The following is a 19,814-nucleotide window of genomic DNA, read 5'->3' as shown; positions in this document are numbered from 1 at the left end:
TTTATCATGTCATTTATATATGTATGTGTCCAAGTAATCGATTTAATATCAAAGATTTCAATGAAATTTCTTTAATCCGACTTGTAAAATAAGTTAATGAAGAATTAGTATCTACGATGTCACGTTGATCAAGGAGCAAAAAAGAATGTTCACAAAAATGTTAGTTAATGAACAAAAAAATGATAAGAAAAATATCTTGTCAAGATAAGTAAAAGATCTTTCTCTCTCTCTTTCTCTCTCTCTCTTTCTCTCTCTCTCTCTCTCTCTCTCATTCTTTCTCTCTCACTCTTCCTCTTTCTCTCTCTCTCTCTCTTCCTGTTTCATAAGAGTTAGAAAATAATTTGTTTACAAAAAAAATGATATATAATCTTTATCAGTCGATTACATTGACTTGAAATGTCAAATCACGCCTATTTGCAATGTTATAGATACTTATAAACATTCGTCACGTGATTAAACTCCCCTAATACGTGCGATATGTGCTGTTCACGAATATTAGTATCCTGACGTTCGAACGTACGGATCAGTCCGTTAGCAACCGTTGAAGAGTGACTAACAGAAATTTTTCGTGCTCTTACGGAAGAAAAAAAATTTCGAAGTGGACAACAATTATTGAAGTCAACGTGAGTCGTAGAAAAAAGAAAGGAAGATCGAACATTTCTCACCTGATATTGATAGAGTTGTCAAGAAAACTTTAATGTACGTAAATTAATCATATCTTGATTCGATTCTAATGATCATTTGTTTTGTTTCTTTTTCTTTCTTTCTTTCTTTCTTTCTTTCTTTCTTTTCTTTTTTTTTTTTCTAGAAAAAATTTCAACAAGAATTACTTTTTATACACAGTGTCAATAGTTTATAATGATCATGTTGTATTAATTTTATTAGTACGATCGGTTGTTCTACTTTTTTAATAAATATTTTTTTAATCAGACACTTTCAATTTTATACGCAGTATCAGTAAAAAATTGATTTCGTGTATCTAATTAGTACATGTTAATTTTGTTAGAATGATTCTTTTTTTCTTTCTTCATTTTATTAATGTTAACACGTTGGATATTATTTTGTAATTATTTTTTTTGTTAACACCAGATTTTTTTTTATTTATTATTTTGTAATATTCATTTGAAAATTTTTTGATGATTTTATATGGAATGAGAATGTTTATTATTATTATTATTATTATTATTATTATTATTATTATTATTCTATTATTATTGACGATGATTAATTATTGATGATAAATTAGGAAATTAAATGAGAGACAAGATGTACAATGTACGTACGACTGTTAGACTGATCGTTGCGCACTGCACCATTACCCTAGTGCTTTTAAGGGTTGCGCAGGTCAGTTTCTATCCATCTACGTATATTGTATTTCCCAGCTCCTTTTCCGAACCTTCTGACAGTTTGATACCTGCGATTTTCTTGAGTCGACGTTTTCTCTCTCTTTCTCTCTCCTTCTAAATCAATTAATAAGCTACTGTCATCTCGATTTTTAAGAGGTAAGATCGATTATATTTAAATAAAAATTAAAACAAAATAATAAATCTTATTCGTACAATCAATTACATGTCAAAATTTAATAATACGTAATTTATAAAAACAAATATATTTGTGTTATTAAAATTTAATTTAAAGAGTTGGAGAGAGAGAAAGAGAGAGAGAGAGAGAAAGGGAGGGAATCAATTGGGCGAATAAAATATTAATGTTAATAAATTAATGTAAAATTAGTTGAATCAGTTGAAAGGACAGGTTGAAGATAATTGATATAATTAGAGGATTGATATTTGCAAAATTTCTTGTTTCTTCGAATTGCTCACAATTTTATTAACTTTTTTTTTTTATTATTATTATTATTACGACTTTATTCGTGTACATTTTTATTTTAGTTTTAATTATTTCAGTGTGATTAATTGACACTTATCTTCATTTTTAATTATTCCCATATCAGCAATTTTTCTTTCTCTATCAATATTTTTGTTTCACGATCTCTCAAATCTTGGTTTTAATCTTACTTTTATTTTTATTTGTTTTGTTTTTTTTTTAAGTGTTATAGTGCGCTGTCATTGAAATGTTTGTACATTCTTTTATCGAGTTAGATGTCAATCGATGACATAAAGTTAATTTGTGAAACCTTAGAGAAGAAAGTTAACATTTCATATCGTATTATCGATTCGAGTTCAATTTACACGTGTTTTCAGTGACCTCCTGCAAAAAGTAAAAGACTAGCCTTCATCTATCGATTTGCGTATCATTTTACTAGGTTTCTTGTTTTAAGAATGAAGAATTATTTAAATCAACATGTTTAACATTTTTATATACACATATTTATAAAATTAATTTGTATTTCACGATAATATTTCGCAATAATATTCGTATGTAAATATATATATATATGTTTTATTTTTTAAATTATTGTTTTACAATCATCGATTATCATCGATTATTATCGACCATCATTGATTTATCGTTATCGATTATTATCGATCAGTATTGTTATTCTCATAATAATCGATTAGGTTCGTCCAGGTTCAAGGCACAAGTTCGTCAATAAGAGTTGATTGTATGACCCACATTTCTCGTAATAGTTAATACAATATCAACGATGCTCTCGTTTCAATATAGTGATTTCAGGATCAGTCTCTCGAATTAGGACGATTCAATCGTTGTCTCGTTTAACAGGGTCAATATCGAGAGTAATTTCTGTATCAAGAGACCCCTCCGAACTATTTCAATATTTTAAATTCGACTATAAATAATCATATTATTTTTTCGATTAAATATTATTGTTAGAAAACAACAAAAATTCATAAAAGTAAAAATATTCTAGGGGATCTACAAGATTTGCAACAAAAAAAAAAAAAATATTGAAAATTATATTATGAATGTATTTAATATTTTAAATTATTAAAAAGGTTTCGACAGTATGACGAATGATTTTTAAATTGTATTATGTAGATATTTTTTTTTTATTTCTCAATCATATATTACGTTTTTATTACGTAAAAATTATTCATACATCTATTTTCTCTTTCTCTCACTCTCTTTTTTTTTTTTTTTTTAAAAGGTACTTCAATATTCTTTATATAATATTTATATTGTCGATAAATATCAATTGATCATCGAGTAGATAATCTTTTTCATGCATCATTATCGATCAATATTGAATATCCTTTATTTTTTTCTTTTCTTATTTTTTTTTTTTCTCTATAGTTAAATTCTTCTTTACTGCAATCATCCTCGGAGAATACAAACATAGTCATCGTTATTGCATTAGAATGTCTGTGAGCTTCGTTGGAAGAATCGTCGAAAGTTATGCTTTTTAATTGATTTTAAATCTCTTTAACATAATTTTCAATAGTAAAATTCATTGGTTTATCAAGTTTTACGCAATCTTATTTTTGTTATGATTTTTACGATCTTATTTGTTCACTTAATTTTCATAATGATCTAAGTAGCTATAAAATAAATAAATAAATAAATAAATTAATTAATTAATTAATTAATAAAACAAAAGAAAATTTCAATCAATTTCTTACGTGTTTAGATTTTTATTAATTTTATATTAATTCATTTCTATATTTCATCATCGTAATTGATAACATATTGTTATTATAATTTTTTATTTTAAAAGTAAACAAAAATAAAAGAAGCATAAACGGTCTATATACGTATTATAAGATGAAATCGAAGTCGAACGTTCAATGCCGAATCCTTGCTCGATCTTGACCTACATTTAAAGGCAATTTACTTTAAACTCTTTCGTAATCATTTCTTTTCTTTCTATTATTTTTTTTTTTATTATCGTATGTAATAAAAAAAAGAAAGAGAGAGAGAGAGAGAGAGAGAGAATATTACTCGTAAACCTTGAGAATGAATTTTATAATTATTTTCTTTTCACGTATCTTTTTTCCTCTTTTTTTTTCCGTTTCTTTTTTTTTTTTAAGGAAACAATACAAATCGAATTTTAAGTAATCATTCACGGACTTCAGAGGTAAAGAAACTCTCTTTCTCTTGTTATCTACGAAGGCTAAGTGATTTTTATTATGTGTCCTTGTAAAACACATAGACAATATCGATTTCACGATTCTACGTTCGTAATATAGTCTTTTGTCGTCTTCCGTGTCGTCTACTTCTTTGTTTTGATCTTATTTTAATATTTTTTAGATTAACGCTAGTAATGAAAATTCACGAAAAGAAGAATTTTTCAAAGTATTATCTATAGATAAAATTAAATATTAGTTTTTATATAACTTAAAAATTACAATATAATACATTAACAGAAATCCTTGAAAATTCCTTTTTTCTTTTTTTTTTTTTTTGAGATATTTTTACATTGAATTTTTATTACACATAAAAAAGAAAAGGGGAAAGGAAAGATAAAAAAAGATTTTTAAAAAATGTTCCGTATAGTTCTGTTTAAGTATAGTTATAAAAAAAGAAAAAAGAAATAGAAAAAATCTATGGGCAAACAGTTTCGTTGTTTGTTTTTTATGACAAATAATATATGAAGAAAAATCGTGAAAAAATGATAGGATATTAGAAGATCGTATAAATGGATCTTGCGAATAAAAGTATCGTTATTGAGGACGATGAATTTGACCCGGTCGGAAAGAAGAAAAATAAATAATAGTGGTTAATATCAGGCTAGTCGACATTTAATCGATCTACCCCTCAAATGACTCGTTAAAGTGACCGGGATACGTGCTGAACAATCTGTTTGAGCCCGACCCTCGCAAATCTGCAATTACCATCATCGAATATATAAAATAAAATATTCTTTTATGTTATTTTCTGAGAATTTTTATCATTATATTATTTTTCACGATTTTTTCTATATACACACATACACACACACACACACATATATATATATATATATATATATATTATTGGTTTCATTTTTTATTATTAAGATTTGTTAAACATATTTTTAAATATATATTATATGTCTAAATTTCGTATATACATTTCTTGTTGTATAAAATTATTCATTAAAATTTTACATATAATTTTTTATACAAAATTTCGTAGAAAAGAATTTCTAGTCTATTCGTAATTTGTATAACAAACTTAACTATTGTAAAAGTTAATTATTTAATGCTAACACGTGAAAACTTTTTCTTGCAGATGCTGACTGCTTTATTCTGCATTTTGTCGATCCTATGGATCCAGAAGACAATGGCAAGCGTGCTTGTTGCTGATACAACAATGTCCAGAATGGTAGAATTAAATGCCGGCGAACCAATATGTTCTCTTTACAATGATCGCGGTGTGATCCAGAAAATGATATTTGGCGCAGATCCGAAGAAAGTTCGACAAATGCCGAGCAATCTTGTTGCCGATCTCGAAGAGACTTGTTTGGCTTCGAAAGAAAACGTAATTAAAAGAAGATAAATGAATAACAAATATCGTTCACTTAAACTTCAAATTTTATTGTTACATCGTGTAAAACGTTATCGAATGTTAGATCGTAAAAAAATATTATCATCGTTCTTCCATAAATCTACTCGCTATTACTTCTTCTTTTCTTTTCTTTTATTTTTATTTTTATTTGTTATAATGCTATATTTCTTTAGTGCCAAATTGTCGAGAATAAGGTTTTATAAAAAAAAAAAAGAAAAAGACGAAGAGAAAAAGAGAGAGGTCGATTCAATTTATTTATTAAAAATTTCCTTAATTTGTTTCGTATTAAAATTCATCTGATTTAAATTTCTTTCTTTCTTTCTTTCTTTCTTTCTTTATTTTTCTTTATATTAAAAATTCATCGCCTAATTTATATTATTTATTTTAAATATAAAATATTAATAATGAAAATTAATCCGTAATATATTTTTTGATAAATAGAATCGAACACCAGGAGGTGGATTGATATATCCTGGAACAAAATGGTGCGGACCGGGAAACGTGGCAGCTTCTTATAACGATTTAGGTCATCATGCGGCAGAAGATGCATGTTGTAGAGAACACGATCATTGTCCAATAGCGATATCATCTCAACAATGTATACATGGTATATGTAATAATTCACCTTTCACACGTTCGCATTGCGACTGTGACGCCAAATTTCGAAGATGTTTGCAAAATCTTAATACTGAGGTTGCCAACACTATCGGTGCTCTTTTTTTCAATGTTATACAAGTGACTTGTTTCAAAGAGAGACGACCGTGCTCAGAATGGCAAAGGTATATGAAATTATTTTTATTCTTAATATCTGTCGGATTTGTTTGTTTGTTTGTTTTTTTTTTTTCCTTTTTTTTCTTCTGCAATTAATTTTAAACAGTTCCTAAGTGTTTTCAAAAATTAATTAATCTTCCTCGAGTGTTTCTACAATTGTAATTAGGCGTTTGTAGTTTTACAATTTATATATATATATATATATATATATATATATATATATAAAACAAAAAAAATCAGAAAAAAAGAGAAAAGATAATTAGAGAGTGATTGATTTTTTTTTAAATCACTTAAGAACTTTTGATCACATCATCTATTATTAATGAGGATAAGATTAGATAGTTAATTTTTTTTTCACATCAATGAATATAGATCCTCCGAGAAATGTATTCCATATTGGAAACAATCACCGAGTTACGAGCCACTCGATTTTGACAAGCGTAAAGAAATTGGAAAAAGTAACAAGTTTTTATATCAGACACCATTTTCAAAGTTCGTCGAGGAAGTGCTTGATAGATTAAAACGTGTCCACAAGAATGTAATGAATTATTTTCAAGATCGTTGAAGAGAGAGATTAATTGAAGTACAATGAAACGTTTTCTGTTTTTTATTTTTTATTAATTCAATTACTATGCTTATTAATTCATTGATAACAAAGAAAGTGGTGGTGATGGTGGTGATGGTGGTGGTGGTGATGATGATACTAAAAATATTAATGTTAAACATTGTTTTTCTTTTATACTAACATTTATTGTGTTCTCTCATAAAAATGATTTATGTGTTGCTTTGATCAATATTATTGATAAATTATTATGATTATTTATAATGATCTTTTCCCTTTTTTTTTTTTTTTTTTTTTTTTTTTTTACAGGAATGGTTATGCCGAAGCGGTGTCAAATAGATTATGCTCACAGTACAAGTTCCGACCAAGTGAAAAATACGTGCCATTAATGCCATTGAATATGAATATATGAATTCGGAAACAGCGAAAGGACAACCCGGGTGGTGGTTAAAAAAAAAAAAAGAAAGAAGAAAGATGATAGATCGCTAGAATTAATGACCACGACGGGAAACTCGCGATGATTACTTTTATTCATCTCACTTGTCCTTTTTGCTTTACGGAATTTTATGAGGTGTGATCGATCGGTGCGGCTTATATAAATGTATATGTATGTATGTAAGTATATATATATATATGTGTGTATATATATATGTGTGTGTATATATATATATATATACACCTCTGGATTTATTTCGAATTCGATTGAAGACCAGAGACTCTATAATAATATTAATACATATCTATTTTACACTTATACGTGTATACAAATATGGATACAAGTTTTTGTTTCTATTTTTGTTATATTGCAAATAATTCGTATTGCATGAAATTTTTTCGATATATTATTATTCTAACGATATTATCAATAGTATCTTTAGAGGTAAGAATTAATTAATAATTATTAGTAAGAAAATATTAAACATATGTAATCTCTTATAAATATTTTATATTAATTTATAGTGATAATTATATTGTAGTATATAGATAATATCAAAGATTATATATTTTTAAGATGTTATAAAATGCAGAGTATGCTAATTTCGAATAGAATGTATTTGTTAATTTTATTAGTGATTTATTTTATAATATGTAACTTGTGAAAAACGAATTTATTACCTTGTCTCAATTGTAAAGAAAATCTGTAATATCGACGTTTACTATTGTATTGTGTTGATAAATGATATCGGTCGATAATTTGTTATAACGACCTATAGTATTTCTATTATGTCTTATTGACCATGTTTCTCTTTGTACCAATGTAATTATATTAAATTACTTAATATATGAAATATTTAAATTCATATGAAATATTAAATATGGCATTTTATCATGACGTATTTTACATATCTTTTGTATACATATTGTCTAAATGTTTTTAATATATTGCATGGAGTATATTACAATTATGGAATCTATTTAAACTATTCCAATTTATTAAATCATCTTTATAACACTAAGTTATAAAATTGCATTGTTATTTTACTGAATTATAACAATGTCAAGTATAAGTTATCATTTACCGACTCAGCTCTGTATTTTTGTACAGTATTGCGAATTAACTGTGATTCAATGATAATGTAGATCATTTATCATATGTCACGTATTATCTATCAATTTTAGTTGGTCACTTTTTCTATAGATGTCACTAGCGGTATATTTTTTTATTGGTGCCCATGTGGGCACTTTCTAACCTAAAAAAAATATTGTTTACACGTGAAAGAAACCGTGATTTTTGCAGTCCACTTTTATTTATCGTAATAAAAATAAAATGGAAGAGAAGGTAACTAGAATGGAAGATATCCTTGAGGAAAATTCGTCTGACGATGACATGTCACATATAAATGAAATTAATGTAGAGAAAACAAATCAGACGTCTTTTAAACGAGACATTCCAAAAGGAAAACCAAAATCCGGTAGAATATGGAAAGAACCTAGAAAGAGGTATGTAAAATCACGTTTCTGTTAATCTTCTGTAATTATATTCAATTATGTTTATTCTAGATTTTCATCTATAGTCAAGAGCAGAGGTATACGGTTATCTCTTGAAAAGAAACAGAAGTTGAAAGAAAATTTGCAACGTGCTAAGGAAATGTCAAGAACAATTAAGGAACAAAAACAGGCAGAGAAGGAAGCAAAGAAGCAAAGGAGAATAGAAAATTTGAAGAGAGCAGAAGAAAATAGAAAAAAGGGCGAAGTTGTACAAGTTGTGAGTACAAAAATTACTTCTTCCTCTCTTTCTTTTTTCTCTTTTTTATTTCAATTAATCAATTAAATAGTAACGTTGTCTTAATTATTACTTTGATTATTCTCCTATACAGATTAAAAATACTGCCAAACTAAAGAGAATGAAAAAGAAGCAATTGAGATTGATCGAAAAAAGGGATACAAATGACGCTTAAAAAAACAAAAAAAAAAAAAAGAAACAAGTCTGTTAAAAATATTGTTAAAATATGTAAGAACGAACGATTCTCTTTTAATTAAACACATTTATGAAAATGAAGTTTGACAAAGAATTCTTAAAAATATTGTTGAAACATAATACATACAAACGAAAAAATCTACTTGTAAAAAATTAAACTATCTGATATTAAAATACTTCATACGGTACATCAGTATCAATAAGTAACAATAAGTCTTAAGTTTATAAAAAAAAAGAGAAGAAAAAAAAAGAAAAAAAAAAAAGAAAACAAACAAACAAACAATCTTGTTATGTATCTTCCTTTTGTTTTTGAATCTTTTTCGTCATCACAAAACTTTCTAGTTCCTTAATAAGATTATTACCTGAAGTGTTCCTCCACTATAGAAAGAAAAAAAAAAGAAAAAGAAGAAAACAATTATAATCAAAGAAATTTGTTCTATTTAAATAACAACTGAGACCTTCGTTAAAACTCACCCTCATTCTGATCCACTTGGGTAAATTATTAATATTAGCAGAAGACTGAAATCTATAAAAACTCTTATAAATAAAATTCTTTAAACGAATTTTGTTAAGAACAAAAACAATAACAATAACAATAATAACAACAACAACAACAACAAACCTTTCGTCTACTAACAAAACAGCACCCCAATCATTCCTATGTCTGATACATCGACCTAAAGCTTGGTTCAAAGCTTTAAACGCTTGTATGGTATACCAATCAGAGCCCTTGACCAATCCCTTAGAAGTATTTTTATCATTATATGCCCATTTCATTTCAATTTCTGGATCTTTTTTTACAGGATACGGTATGCCAACCTAACAAACATAATTGATAATAGAATAAATAATCGAATTGAAATGAAAAGATTATGAAAGCGATTTAAATGATATATTTATTGGTTTTAAGATACTTTGAATTTTATGTTTGAATTATTCAATAATTATTTTTCTATAAATTGACGAAAACAAAAAAAGAGATTAATATATTTTGTAATATCTCAAATTATTTACATCGTTTTTGTAATCAACGATTGAATCGATACTAAATATTTTTTTGTAAATAATAATGTTATTATATTTGTTTAATCATTGGATGCTTACTGTTATTACACAACGTGCCTCGTCATCACTAAAGTCGATACCTTCAGCAACTTTACCTCGAAAAACTGCGAATAAAATTGCACCGGACAACGTTTCAATATTATTAGAATCTATTTCGGATGTTTCTTCAATAACCTCGCGATATTCTCTCATAACTTGTTCTAGATCATTATTGTTACGTGGCTCTATAAATATTCGTTTGTATCTTTCTATATTATGCCAAAAATTATTGTTCTTCCATCTTTTTATTTGATTATTCATCATATAATATGAGGAGAAGAAACAGAGTACTCCGTGTGGTACTGATTGACAAACTTTTACCAGCAACCTTCCAAGCTCGTCCTTTAAATATATCATTAAATAAAGTTATAATTATATTATAAAAATAACAATGTACGAGTAGATTAATTATCTTGAAAATTTGTTCTTGTTTTTATCAAATATAAAGGAACGTTTGTTTGATCGAAGAAATTTTTGTGAATATTTTCACAGAAACATGATGATTAAATAAATAAAAAGAATTATAATACAATAATAGAATATATAGTAATTGGCAAAATGTATATTTTTGAAATAATTTTTTATCTATTCTTTATAAAAATTGAAAATATATAACTTATACAAAAGTAGAATATAATAAAATTAACGAGAAACATTCCTTTTTTATTTAATAACAAATAATTTACTACAATAGTTTTTTATTTCATTTCAGGCAAGATTTATATTATAGAAAAAAAGAAAAAAAGAAAAAATTACCTGAAAATTCCAACTATTAACATTTTGATAATTAGCTTTTAGAGACACGCCAGTCGGTCCTTTCGGTACACATGTGATATAGACCTGATCGCTATCGATCACATGATTGGCAGTAAGTATATAAGCAAATTTCGTGCCAAGTTCGCTTTGGAAAGAAGTTGTAGGAGTCAAGGTACCCGATGCCAAAATGATCGATCTTGCTTCACGTGCCAAAGGAGCAAAGATTACAGCAGGATTCATGCAAATCAATTTGAGACTTCTCAAACGTTTTCCAGACCTTTGTGACGACCAAGTATCGTCTGGAACCTAAAAGAAGAAAAAGAAAAAAAAAAAAAAAAAGAAAGACGAAATAAGAAATGAAAGAATTAAAAAGAAGAAGATTAATAAGACATTGAAAGAATGTTAAATATATTTTTAAATTAATTTTTTTCTTTATAAATTATATATTAATAATAATAAAAAAGAAGCAGAAAATATTTACATACTTTGTACCATATATCAGAAACGAATGATTCGCTTACATAAGCTCGATAATCATTCGCATATTCTTCGGAAGCTATTTTTTTTAAAGCGAATATCAAACGTTGAAGAACGATTTTAGTACTTCGTGAAATAGTTTTTTTATTCTTATTCGATTTATCATGTTTCATAACGCGAAGATTTTCCCTTGTGTTATTAAATTCAGATATTGCTATTTGTGCGGCACTCATTATTAGTACGCATTTTGAAGTACCAATATTGTGCATGTTAAATAATTCCAACAATTCGCTGCCCGTCCAATAAGGACCATTCATTTCATCATCTTTATCCTAAAACAAATACGATAGCTTACAAATATAAAATTAATTAAATGGATTTTATTTTTTAGAACGAGTGAAAAAAGTTAAGTCAAATTTGAGAATGAACTTTGGATGGATGGGTGACCCCCGAAAGAAAGTTAAGTAATAATGTTCACGTTTAATTCTTGGATGGGTGACCCTTTGAAATCATTTTTCTTTTCTCTTTTTTAATTAATGAGATATATGGATTATATAAAATGAAATAAAATTTATATGTATGTATAAGTATATAATATATATACCGTTGGATTTAGAGTAATACTGTTAATAAAATCGATGAGACCCTCGATATAAGAATTTATGATCGAGTAGGCATCGCGTTCTTCAATGAATTCCATTGATTTTAATGTTCCGCAGTCTGCAAGGATCGAGCGTAATTCGTCTTCTCTAAAATCGGCACCGGCGACATTGCGACAGATGTCTTCGATATTATGAGCCTCATCCAATACGATTATCTCGTTTTTCAAATTAATTTGCATCTGTGAAATAAATCATTTCTTATTAATAAACGAATGATGAATTATAAGCTACGATTTTACCAACGTTAATTTTTCTCTTGCGTAATTCATGGCATTGATTGAAAAACGTACGAATAAATCAATTTTTTGAAACTCATAAAAAGAGAAATAAATATTATTTAAAAAATTCTAACTTGTGTATTCGGTTCGTGGGAGAGACGTAAACTTCAAAAAAATAAAAGATTGATTTTAATCGCATTGAGTGATATTCTAATAAAAACACTGTTCATTCTTTCGCAATGAAGTATTTGACGTATATGTTCTTTTTTTTATTTCATCAATAGGCCTGAACTATCAATTGAAAAAGTTAAAAATCGATGATAGTTACGCTTTCACGGATGTCAGGATCGATTATGTAATTGTAAGGACAGAATATTATCTCAGCTTCCTCGGCTAAACTTTTAGCAGCGAAGTATGGACAAACGTGATTTTTTCTCCCAACTTCGACGAGATCTTCGATATCGTATGGCATAGTGATTCCATTACTTTCCAATTGAGAGAACGTCGATAGATCCTTTTTATTTTTCTCGTTGTAATAAAGACATCCTAATTCCTAAAAAAAAAAAAAAAAAAAAAAAGAAAAGATAAGAAAATAAAAAAAATAAATGACGTATGTAGATCGATCAATAAAGTCAATTAATTCATTAATTACGTGATATTTATTAATTTTAATTGTGAGACCTTTTCAGGATCGAGTAGATTGTAACAGAATTCTGATTTGTTAGTTGTAGTATCTTGAATGCAAGTATGTTCTCGACTGCTCAGTATAGTCATTCTAAAACGGAGAATTTATAAGAAATTCGTAGGAAATATAAAGAAAAATAAAATAATTATATATCTTACTTCTTGTGTCTGTAACTGGTACGACCAAGTTCCTTTATGACTTGTTTGAGTTGTCTATGGGTGCGAGTTCCATAATAAATTTTCGGTACTTTCAAACGTGTATTCCTTAAATAAACAAATAAATAAATCAATTAAAATTGTAATTGCGTACATAAAATGTATGTAATATATATATATATATATATATATATATATATATATAGATATAAAAATTTGTACTCTTTATTATCATTGCTTAAATCATCCAAATAAATTATATCTTCAAATGAAGGTTTCTTCGATCCATCGGAAGAAGCATGCGAGCTCGTCGGTTCGATCACAATACAATCTAATAAAAATGACAATAATAACAACGATATTAACAAATTTTAATGTACAGGCTGAGTCAAAAATTTCTAGGTACCTATATCTCAAAGTACCTAGATGATATTAAAAAATTGATTAATCTTTCTCGAGACTTTTTAGACACATTTTCGTGCTTCCTTTTCTTTTTCTTTTTTTTTTTTTCAAACTATAGAACAATGAAAGATAAACATAATCGCGAGCCTAAAACGTTCTCGAAAAGGAGTAATTTATTTTTAAAATCGCCTAAGAACTTCAGACCTTGTATTTTGTATTTAAAATAAATTTTATATCAAGTACCATCGTTTTCTTCATCGTGATATTCACTTTTCTGACCATCAAGATTGTCCATAGATTCTGAAAAATTAATTAATTAATCGATCAATTAATTAATCTATCAATTAATTAATAAGTAAATGGATTAATAGAAAGAATTAAAAAGCTCATGAATATTTGTAAAAGGATTTTAAAAGGGATTTGTTCGTTAGCTTTTTTTTTTATATACACATATATATAGAGAGAGGGAGAAGAAAAAGAAAAAAAAAGAAAGAAAGAAAGAAAGAAAGAAAGAAAGAAAAAAATTGAAAGGATTAAATAGCTTAACGAAAGGAAGGAAGGAAGGAAGAAAGAGAGACGAATGTCAAAACAGTGGCTGCTCCTGTTGGCACGTGAAAGGATCGAGGGATCTATTGAGAAAGATCAATAGAACGATTTAATCCTCTCATTGGTGAAAAAAGAAAGAGAGAGAGAGAGAGAGAGAAATATATATATATATATATATATATATATATATATAGATACATATACAAACTATATATAAGGTCTAAAGGTCTACTTGAGAAGAAAGGATTGAAAAGGAGAGATAAAAAAAGAAGAATTCAAAGGATGAAGCATCTTAATCCTTTTCCTACGATTTAAGGAGTCAGAAAAATGGGAGTGATCGTTCAATGACAATTGCTATCCTCCAATTGGCTTGATATGTATGTATGTATGTATATATGTACGCGTGTATATGTGTGTATGTGTATATAATCGGCTTTCGATAAACGAGCTGAGTTTTAAAAGGGATTTGAAAAAGGTACCGAAAGGAAAATTCTATTTGCCCGGCGGATCATGATGTGATCGAGAGATCATAATATTTCTATTCAGACGCTTGCGTGGATCTATATCGTAAATAAGTCGAGAGAGAAAGAGAGAAAGAGAGAGAGAGAAAGATATATATATATATATATATATATATATAAAGGGAGAATATATAATTACGGAGTATATTTGTATGAATCTTATTTAACAAAATAAAAAATAATAAGAAAAGATTCTTTCAAAGTAGAAATAAAGAATTTTTCTTCCTAGCCTCACATCGGACTCGATTATTATACTTTACATACTTGTTGAAATTGTTCCAATGATTAGGATCATAGGAGATGTATTAAATAAATCTGACCTTCAATTTATTATATATTGTATTATTAAAAATTGGTATTTTTAAAAAGAAATAAAGAGAAAGTTCTCTCTCTCTCTCTCTCTCTCTCTATCTATCTATTTCTCTATCTATTCATCTATCCATCTATCTATCTATTTCTCTTCTCACTTTCAACTTCCTCCCCTCATTAGACTCATCATCAGTGGTGGCTTAATTGTCCGTGAGCATCCGCTTGCGTAAAAGAGAAGAGAAATCCGCACGGTAGGGTCGAAAAGGGCGGCTCTCAAGGGTGCGATAACTTTCGGCACCGACTGTATCGATGCTACGTTAAAGAGAGACCAAGAGAGAGAGTGAGAAAGAGAGAGAGAGAGAGAGAAAGGAAGAGAGAGAAAGGAAGAGAGAGAGAGAGAGAGAGGGAGAATTGCCTCAGGGGTTTTCTCCCCTCGGGTGTTGGGGTGTGTTTCGTTGCCTGGCAACGACATCCTCCAAGTCCGTGGCTCTCTGATTGGCCCCCGTCCCGCTTCTCCTGTCTTAGCCTCACCCTCGAGCCCTCCATCTTCTCGTCCTTCTCCCTTCACCAATCAGACCCCCTCTCATGGGTTCTTCCGATGAATAGCATCCTCCGAGAACGAATACGCGAGCCTATACTCTATATACATTTATATATATACATATATATATACATATATGTGTGTGTGTATTTTTTTTCTTTTCTGTACATCTCTATGTCTATGTATTTCTATGTGCGTTAATGGCATTTAATCATATATGTTTTATATATGTGGGTATTTTGAAGAATATGTGCGAGTAACATGTGAGCATTACAAAATCTAGAAATTAAGTATTTTGTAATATGCATATATGCACATACGTGTATATGTCTATGAACGTTTATATTGAAATTACATGAAAAATAAATATTATATATCTATATATATATATACATATATATATATATATAGATAATTATCATTTAGATAGTTATCATTTAGTTATTTGTTAATGGAAAACGATAATGAATAAGAAAAAATGCGATTAGATAATAATCAATAAACATTCTTATTCATATTTAATCCAAATGTTTCAAAAATAAAAATCAGAATATTTATATTATCAATATTAAGACAATCCCATTAACATCTTCACTGAATCGTTCAAGATAAACGAACGACTCGATTTCAAAAAGTTACACCCTGTATAAGAAACAAACTCAAGAGAGAAAGAAAGAAAGAAAGAAATAGAGAAGTTGAATTCACAGCTGCACGAAGACAGAACTTCGACTGTGTCATCGATTACTATAATTCCGGAAATGCATTCATGGTGGTCCCCATATCATTTTCTCTCTTTTTTTCTCTATCTATCTATCTATCTATCTATCTATCTATCTATCTATCTATCTATCTATCTATCTATCTATCTATCTATCTATCTACCTATTTATCCATCTCTTTCATTCCAAGATCTACAGCTGGTAGAAAGAAACAGAAAGAGAGAGAGAGAGAGAGACAAACAGATAGACAGACAGACAGACAGACAGAGAAAGAGAGAGAAAGAGAAAGAACGAGAGAGAGAGAGAGAGAGAGGGAGAGAGTTCTTAAAATCATGATTAATTATCACTTAATGAATTTCTCTTTTTGATAAGACATTAACCAGAAAAAAAAGAGAAAGAGAGAGAGAGAGAGAGAGAGAGAGAGAGAGAGAGAGAGAGAGAGAGAGAGAGAGAGGAGTAAAGAATAAGAAGAGGAAGAATCGTTGGCTTTATGCTCGCCAATCGACTGTTTGTTTATTCAGCATATGCGCGTTGTGAACGAAAGTGAAACGAACGAGATAAAGGGAGATAGAAAGAGTTAGGAGAGAAAGAGAGAGATAGAAGGGAGTGATCGACGTGAAACGAGTTCATTCATACTCGGACGTTGTATTTCTGAATGGACGTGAAACGGCAGATCGTACGATCACGTGTGATATTTAAAAAGATAATTAAGATAAGAGACATTACGTTCTCGTTGATTAATTTCTTCAAAGATATTCCTTATCTTCTTTTTTCTTTTTTTTTTTTTTTTCTTTCTCTTTCTCTTCTCTTATGTAAGCCATTCGATAAGAAACGAAATTGAATGAAACTATTGTTTCTATTTGCCGATTAGTATTTTTTTTTGTTTCTCTCTCTTTTTTTTTTTACTACAATTTTTAGTTATCTTCTTTTAATATTATTTAATAATGTTAATGAATAATAATACTGTAATGTTAATAATTGTCGTACGTTGTTAAGTGTTATTTCATTGGGTAATTATTTAAAAAGTAATTTTAATCCTATGTTTTCCGGAATGTTTATAAAATTTTTCTATCTCGTAATCTCTCTCTTTCTCCTCCCCTTCTCTTTTATTGTTTAATTAAAGAATTAGTTTTTTTTTTTTAGTCGATACAATTTTACTACAGATATGGATATACAATTAAAAAAAAAAAAAAAAAAAAAAAGGAAGAAAAAAAAGAAAAAGAAAAAGCCAAAAATAAAACAAGGGAAACACGTTTATGGGAATCGATTTGAGTTGAAATTTTCCGAATATTTTCGAACGAATAAGTTTGAAAAAAATTTAATGGAGAGAGTCGATTTTTCGTAGTTTCCCCTTTGATTAAAGCGTTACAGTTTGTTTAATCGTCGTACATTAAACGTAAACTTTAAACGTGACGCATGAGAGCGATTACGTGGTGATCAAGGGGTGATAGAGATGGTGGTATTGATGGAGGTGGAGGAAGAGGAAAAAGGGATGGGGTGGCTAAGCTCGAAAGGTTGAAAAGGATGTTTCAGCTTAAATATATTTTTACTATTGAAGTCAAAGGAATTGTAAAAATACTGTGACATTTGAACGAATGAACGAATGAACGAATGAAAGGAAAAAATAAACGAAAAAATATGAACAAAAATAACAAAAAAAAAAAAAAAAAAGAAAAAAAGATTAACAAACTTTCAGAGCGAAAGAAAGAAAATGAAAAACCAATTTTTTTGCAACGATTTCTTTTTCCTTTTTTCTTTCCCTCCCTCTCTCTTCCTCTCTCTCTTTCTCTCTCTCTCTCTCTCTCAACGCTTATACAATATTTTTATTTTTTTTTGTTTTCATATAATTCATAAATTCATTCGATGATTTATGGAAGAGTTTACGATATGCCGTAGGAATACATTATTTTGTCGTTGAGGTTTAGACGAGTATTTCGAGTGTTTCGAGGACGAAACTGGCAAAAAAGAGAAGGGTAAAAAGGGATAACAGGACGTTAGGGGAGGAAAGGGGAGGAATGGTGATGGTGGTAAAGAAAGTCGAGGACCAATTAATTCGCGGCTACGACTCGATTTACGAAAATCGTTGCTAATTGGCGGAGATTGCGGGCTTTCGGCGACCGAACACGAGCCGTTCCTCTTTACTTGGAGACAAAAGCCATAAAATGAGAAGAGAGTAGAGAGTAAGAGAAAGGGAGAGAAAGAGAGAGAGAGAGAGAGAGAGAGAGAGAAACGACGTCATCCCTACCTAATCTTCTCTAATTCCTAAGATTATTTTCGAAACGTCGGTTCATTTAAACGATCAGAATGGAAGGAGAGAATTATTAATGACGAGAATTAATACTTAACACGATTTATTTCCATTCTCTTTCGAATTTGATTAATGATTATACTTTTTTATTCTTTTATTTCTTTTTCTTTTTTCTTTTAATATAAAAATTAATACGACGTTTAGCATATATTTCGCAAATATTTAATAAGCCTCGGTTAATTTTTTTCTTTTTACGTTCTCTTAAATCTGATTAATAATTATTTTTTTTAAGTGATAAAAATTAATATGTTTGTATGTTAGTGAAGTTTATTTTAATGACTAATCAGAAATATATATCAAAATTTTCGTATGTCTAATAAGTTTGATTTAAGAAGAGCAATAATGGATATTTATCAAATTGCAATTAAGTGAATTATAAATGAAGCATATATAAATCTCTCTGTTTTGTATTAATTGATAATTAACGCGAACATTTTTCTTCTTTCTCTCGTTTTTCAAAGAAAAGATAGATAATAAAAGAAAAAGAGAAAGAAAGAGGGAGAGAGATCAATCAAAGTAATGAATCGTCTGCGAGAAGCAGCCATTAAGAGGTTTTGTTGATTAAACGAAAGCACTTCGAAGTAAATGCAATCCTTTTTTCACCTAAAGATTCATCTTTAAGATTGCCTATTTCAAATCATCTCTCCCATTATATTAATATGTACATATATATATATATTTAAAAGTAGGCATTTAAAAGAAAGTCACACAATGAATCGTAATAAATAAAAAGATAGTATAGATATTTGTTAATATCGATTAAAGTATAAAAAGATTTATTGTTAAGATAGTTCTCTTCGTCTTGTTATTTTATATATTTCATCTCTGATTAGAATAAAAAGAAGATTGATTTTTCTATATTCCTACTATACTTAATACATATTTTTGATCAAGAAATAGGCGAGAAGATAAAAAAGAAGAAGAAAAAAGAAAGAAAGAAAGAAAATAAAAAGCAGCGAACACAAAGATTTCCTTTCTAAACTCGCACAGTAGTTTCATTTTTGATGTCTCGATTAGTATAGAATCGAAAAATAGAAGACCGATCTAAACGAACAGAACCAAAGAGAGAGAAAGAAAAAGCGATATACGATATATATATATATATATATATATATATATATATATTGAAATGTTGATTAGAGAGAAAGAGAGAGAGGAGAGAGAAAGAAGAGAGAGAGAGAGAGAGAAAGAGAGCGAGAGAAGAAAAGATAATGAGCTACCGGTCGTGTGTAGAGCCATAGAAAGAGAAAATA

The 19,814-nt window shown here is 28.3% G+C and overlaps 3 protein-coding genes across 7 annotated transcripts in view; 2 read left to right on the top strand and 1 right to left on the bottom strand.

Moving 5' to 3' along the window:
* Window positions 1-288: 288 nt before the first annotated feature.
* LOC122633926 (phospholipase A2 isozymes PA3A/PA3B/PA5-like) lies at window positions 289-7,251 on the top strand. 2 transcript variants are annotated; one of them, XM_043822420.1, is made up of 4 exons: window positions 289-623; window positions 5,131-5,379; window positions 5,848-6,185; window positions 7,049-7,251. In XM_043822420.1, the coding sequence occupies exons 2-4, from the start codon at window positions 5,131-5,133 to the stop codon at window positions 7,149-7,151; spliced, it is 690 nt and encodes a 229-aa protein (XP_043678355.1). In that variant the 5' UTR covers window positions 289-623; the 3' UTR covers window positions 7,152-7,251. The 2 variants fall into 2 exon arrangements, with proteins under 2 accessions (XP_043678355.1, XP_043678354.1); XM_043822419.1 differs by having other exon boundaries at window positions 290-699.
* Window positions 7,252-7,651: 400 nt separating this feature from the next.
* On the top strand, window positions 7,652-9,210 carry LOC122633742 (coiled-coil domain-containing protein 86). Its single transcript, XM_043822066.1, has 3 exons — window positions 7,652-8,680; window positions 8,741-8,945; window positions 9,058-9,210. Exons 1-3 carry the CDS (start codon window positions 8,508-8,510, stop codon window positions 9,136-9,138), a joined length of 459 nt encoding a protein of 152 aa, XP_043678001.1. The 5' UTR covers window positions 7,652-8,507; the 3' UTR covers window positions 9,139-9,210.
* A 4-nt stretch (window positions 9,211-9,214) lies between these two features.
* Window positions 9,215-19,814, bottom strand: part of LOC122633741 (Fanconi anemia group J protein homolog) — a 60,009-nt gene continuing 49,409 nt past the window's right edge. Inside the window, exons 5-16 of one of the 4 annotated variants that reach the window (XM_043822064.1) lie at window positions 13,861-13,917; window positions 13,438-13,546; window positions 13,219-13,323; window positions 13,057-13,150; window positions 12,704-12,928; window positions 12,100-12,336; window positions 11,504-11,827; window positions 11,019-11,324; window positions 10,263-10,604; window positions 9,781-9,977; window positions 9,633-9,684; window positions 9,217-9,536 (exon numbers count right to left, since the gene is read on the bottom strand). In XM_043822064.1, coding sequence (XP_043677999.1) covers window positions 9,447-9,536; window positions 9,633-9,684; window positions 9,781-9,977; window positions 10,263-10,604; window positions 11,019-11,324; window positions 11,504-11,827; window positions 12,100-12,336; window positions 12,704-12,928; window positions 13,057-13,150; window positions 13,219-13,323; window positions 13,438-13,546; window positions 13,861-13,917 — 2,138 coding nt within the window. In that variant the 3' untranslated portion in view covers window positions 9,217-9,446. Of the gene's footprint in view, window positions 9,978-10,262; window positions 10,605-11,018; window positions 11,325-11,503; window positions 11,828-12,099; window positions 12,337-12,703; window positions 12,929-13,056; window positions 13,151-13,218; window positions 13,324-13,437; window positions 13,547-13,860; window positions 13,918-19,814 lie in introns of all 4 variants that reach the window. The other 3 variants (XM_043822061.1, XM_043822063.1, XM_043822065.1) reach the window with 3 other exon arrangements.

This window comes from Vespula pensylvanica, chromosome 13 (genome assembly GCF_014466175.1).
Source record: "Vespula pensylvanica isolate Volc-1 chromosome 13, ASM1446617v1, whole genome shotgun sequence".
NCBI classification, from domain to species: Eukaryota; Metazoa; Arthropoda; class Insecta; order Hymenoptera; family Vespidae; genus Vespula; species Vespula pensylvanica.
This window is presented reverse-complemented; position numbering and strand designations above follow the sequence as displayed.

What these genes read in the sequence shown, in the direction of transcription:
- LOC122633926 (XM_043822420.1), top strand. Translation starts at nt 5,131, where the DNA reads ATGCTGACTGCTTTATTCTGCATTTTGTCGATCCTATGGATCCAGAAG. An exon ending in GTTTGGCTTCGAAAGAAAAC is followed by an intron (nt 5,380 to 5,847) that starts GTAATTAAAAGA and finishes TTTGATAAATAG; the next exon opens with AATCGAACACCAGGAGGTGG. An exon ending in CCGTGCTCAGAATGGCAAAG is followed by an intron (nt 6,186 to 7,048) that starts GTATATGAAATT and finishes TTTTTTTTACAG; the next exon opens with GAATGGTTATGCCGAAGCGG.
- LOC122633742 (XM_043822066.1), top strand. Translation starts at nt 8,508, where the DNA reads ATGGAAGAGAAGGTAACTAGAATGGAAGATATCCTTGAGGAAAATTCG. An exon ending in TGGAAAGAACCTAGAAAGAG is followed by an intron (nt 8,681 to 8,740) that starts GTATGTAAAATC and finishes TGTTTATTCTAG; the next exon opens with ATTTTCATCTATAGTCAAGA. An exon ending in AGGGCGAAGTTGTACAAGTT is followed by an intron (nt 8,946 to 9,057) that starts GTGAGTACAAAA and finishes TCTCCTATACAG; the next exon opens with ATTAAAAATACTGCCAAACT.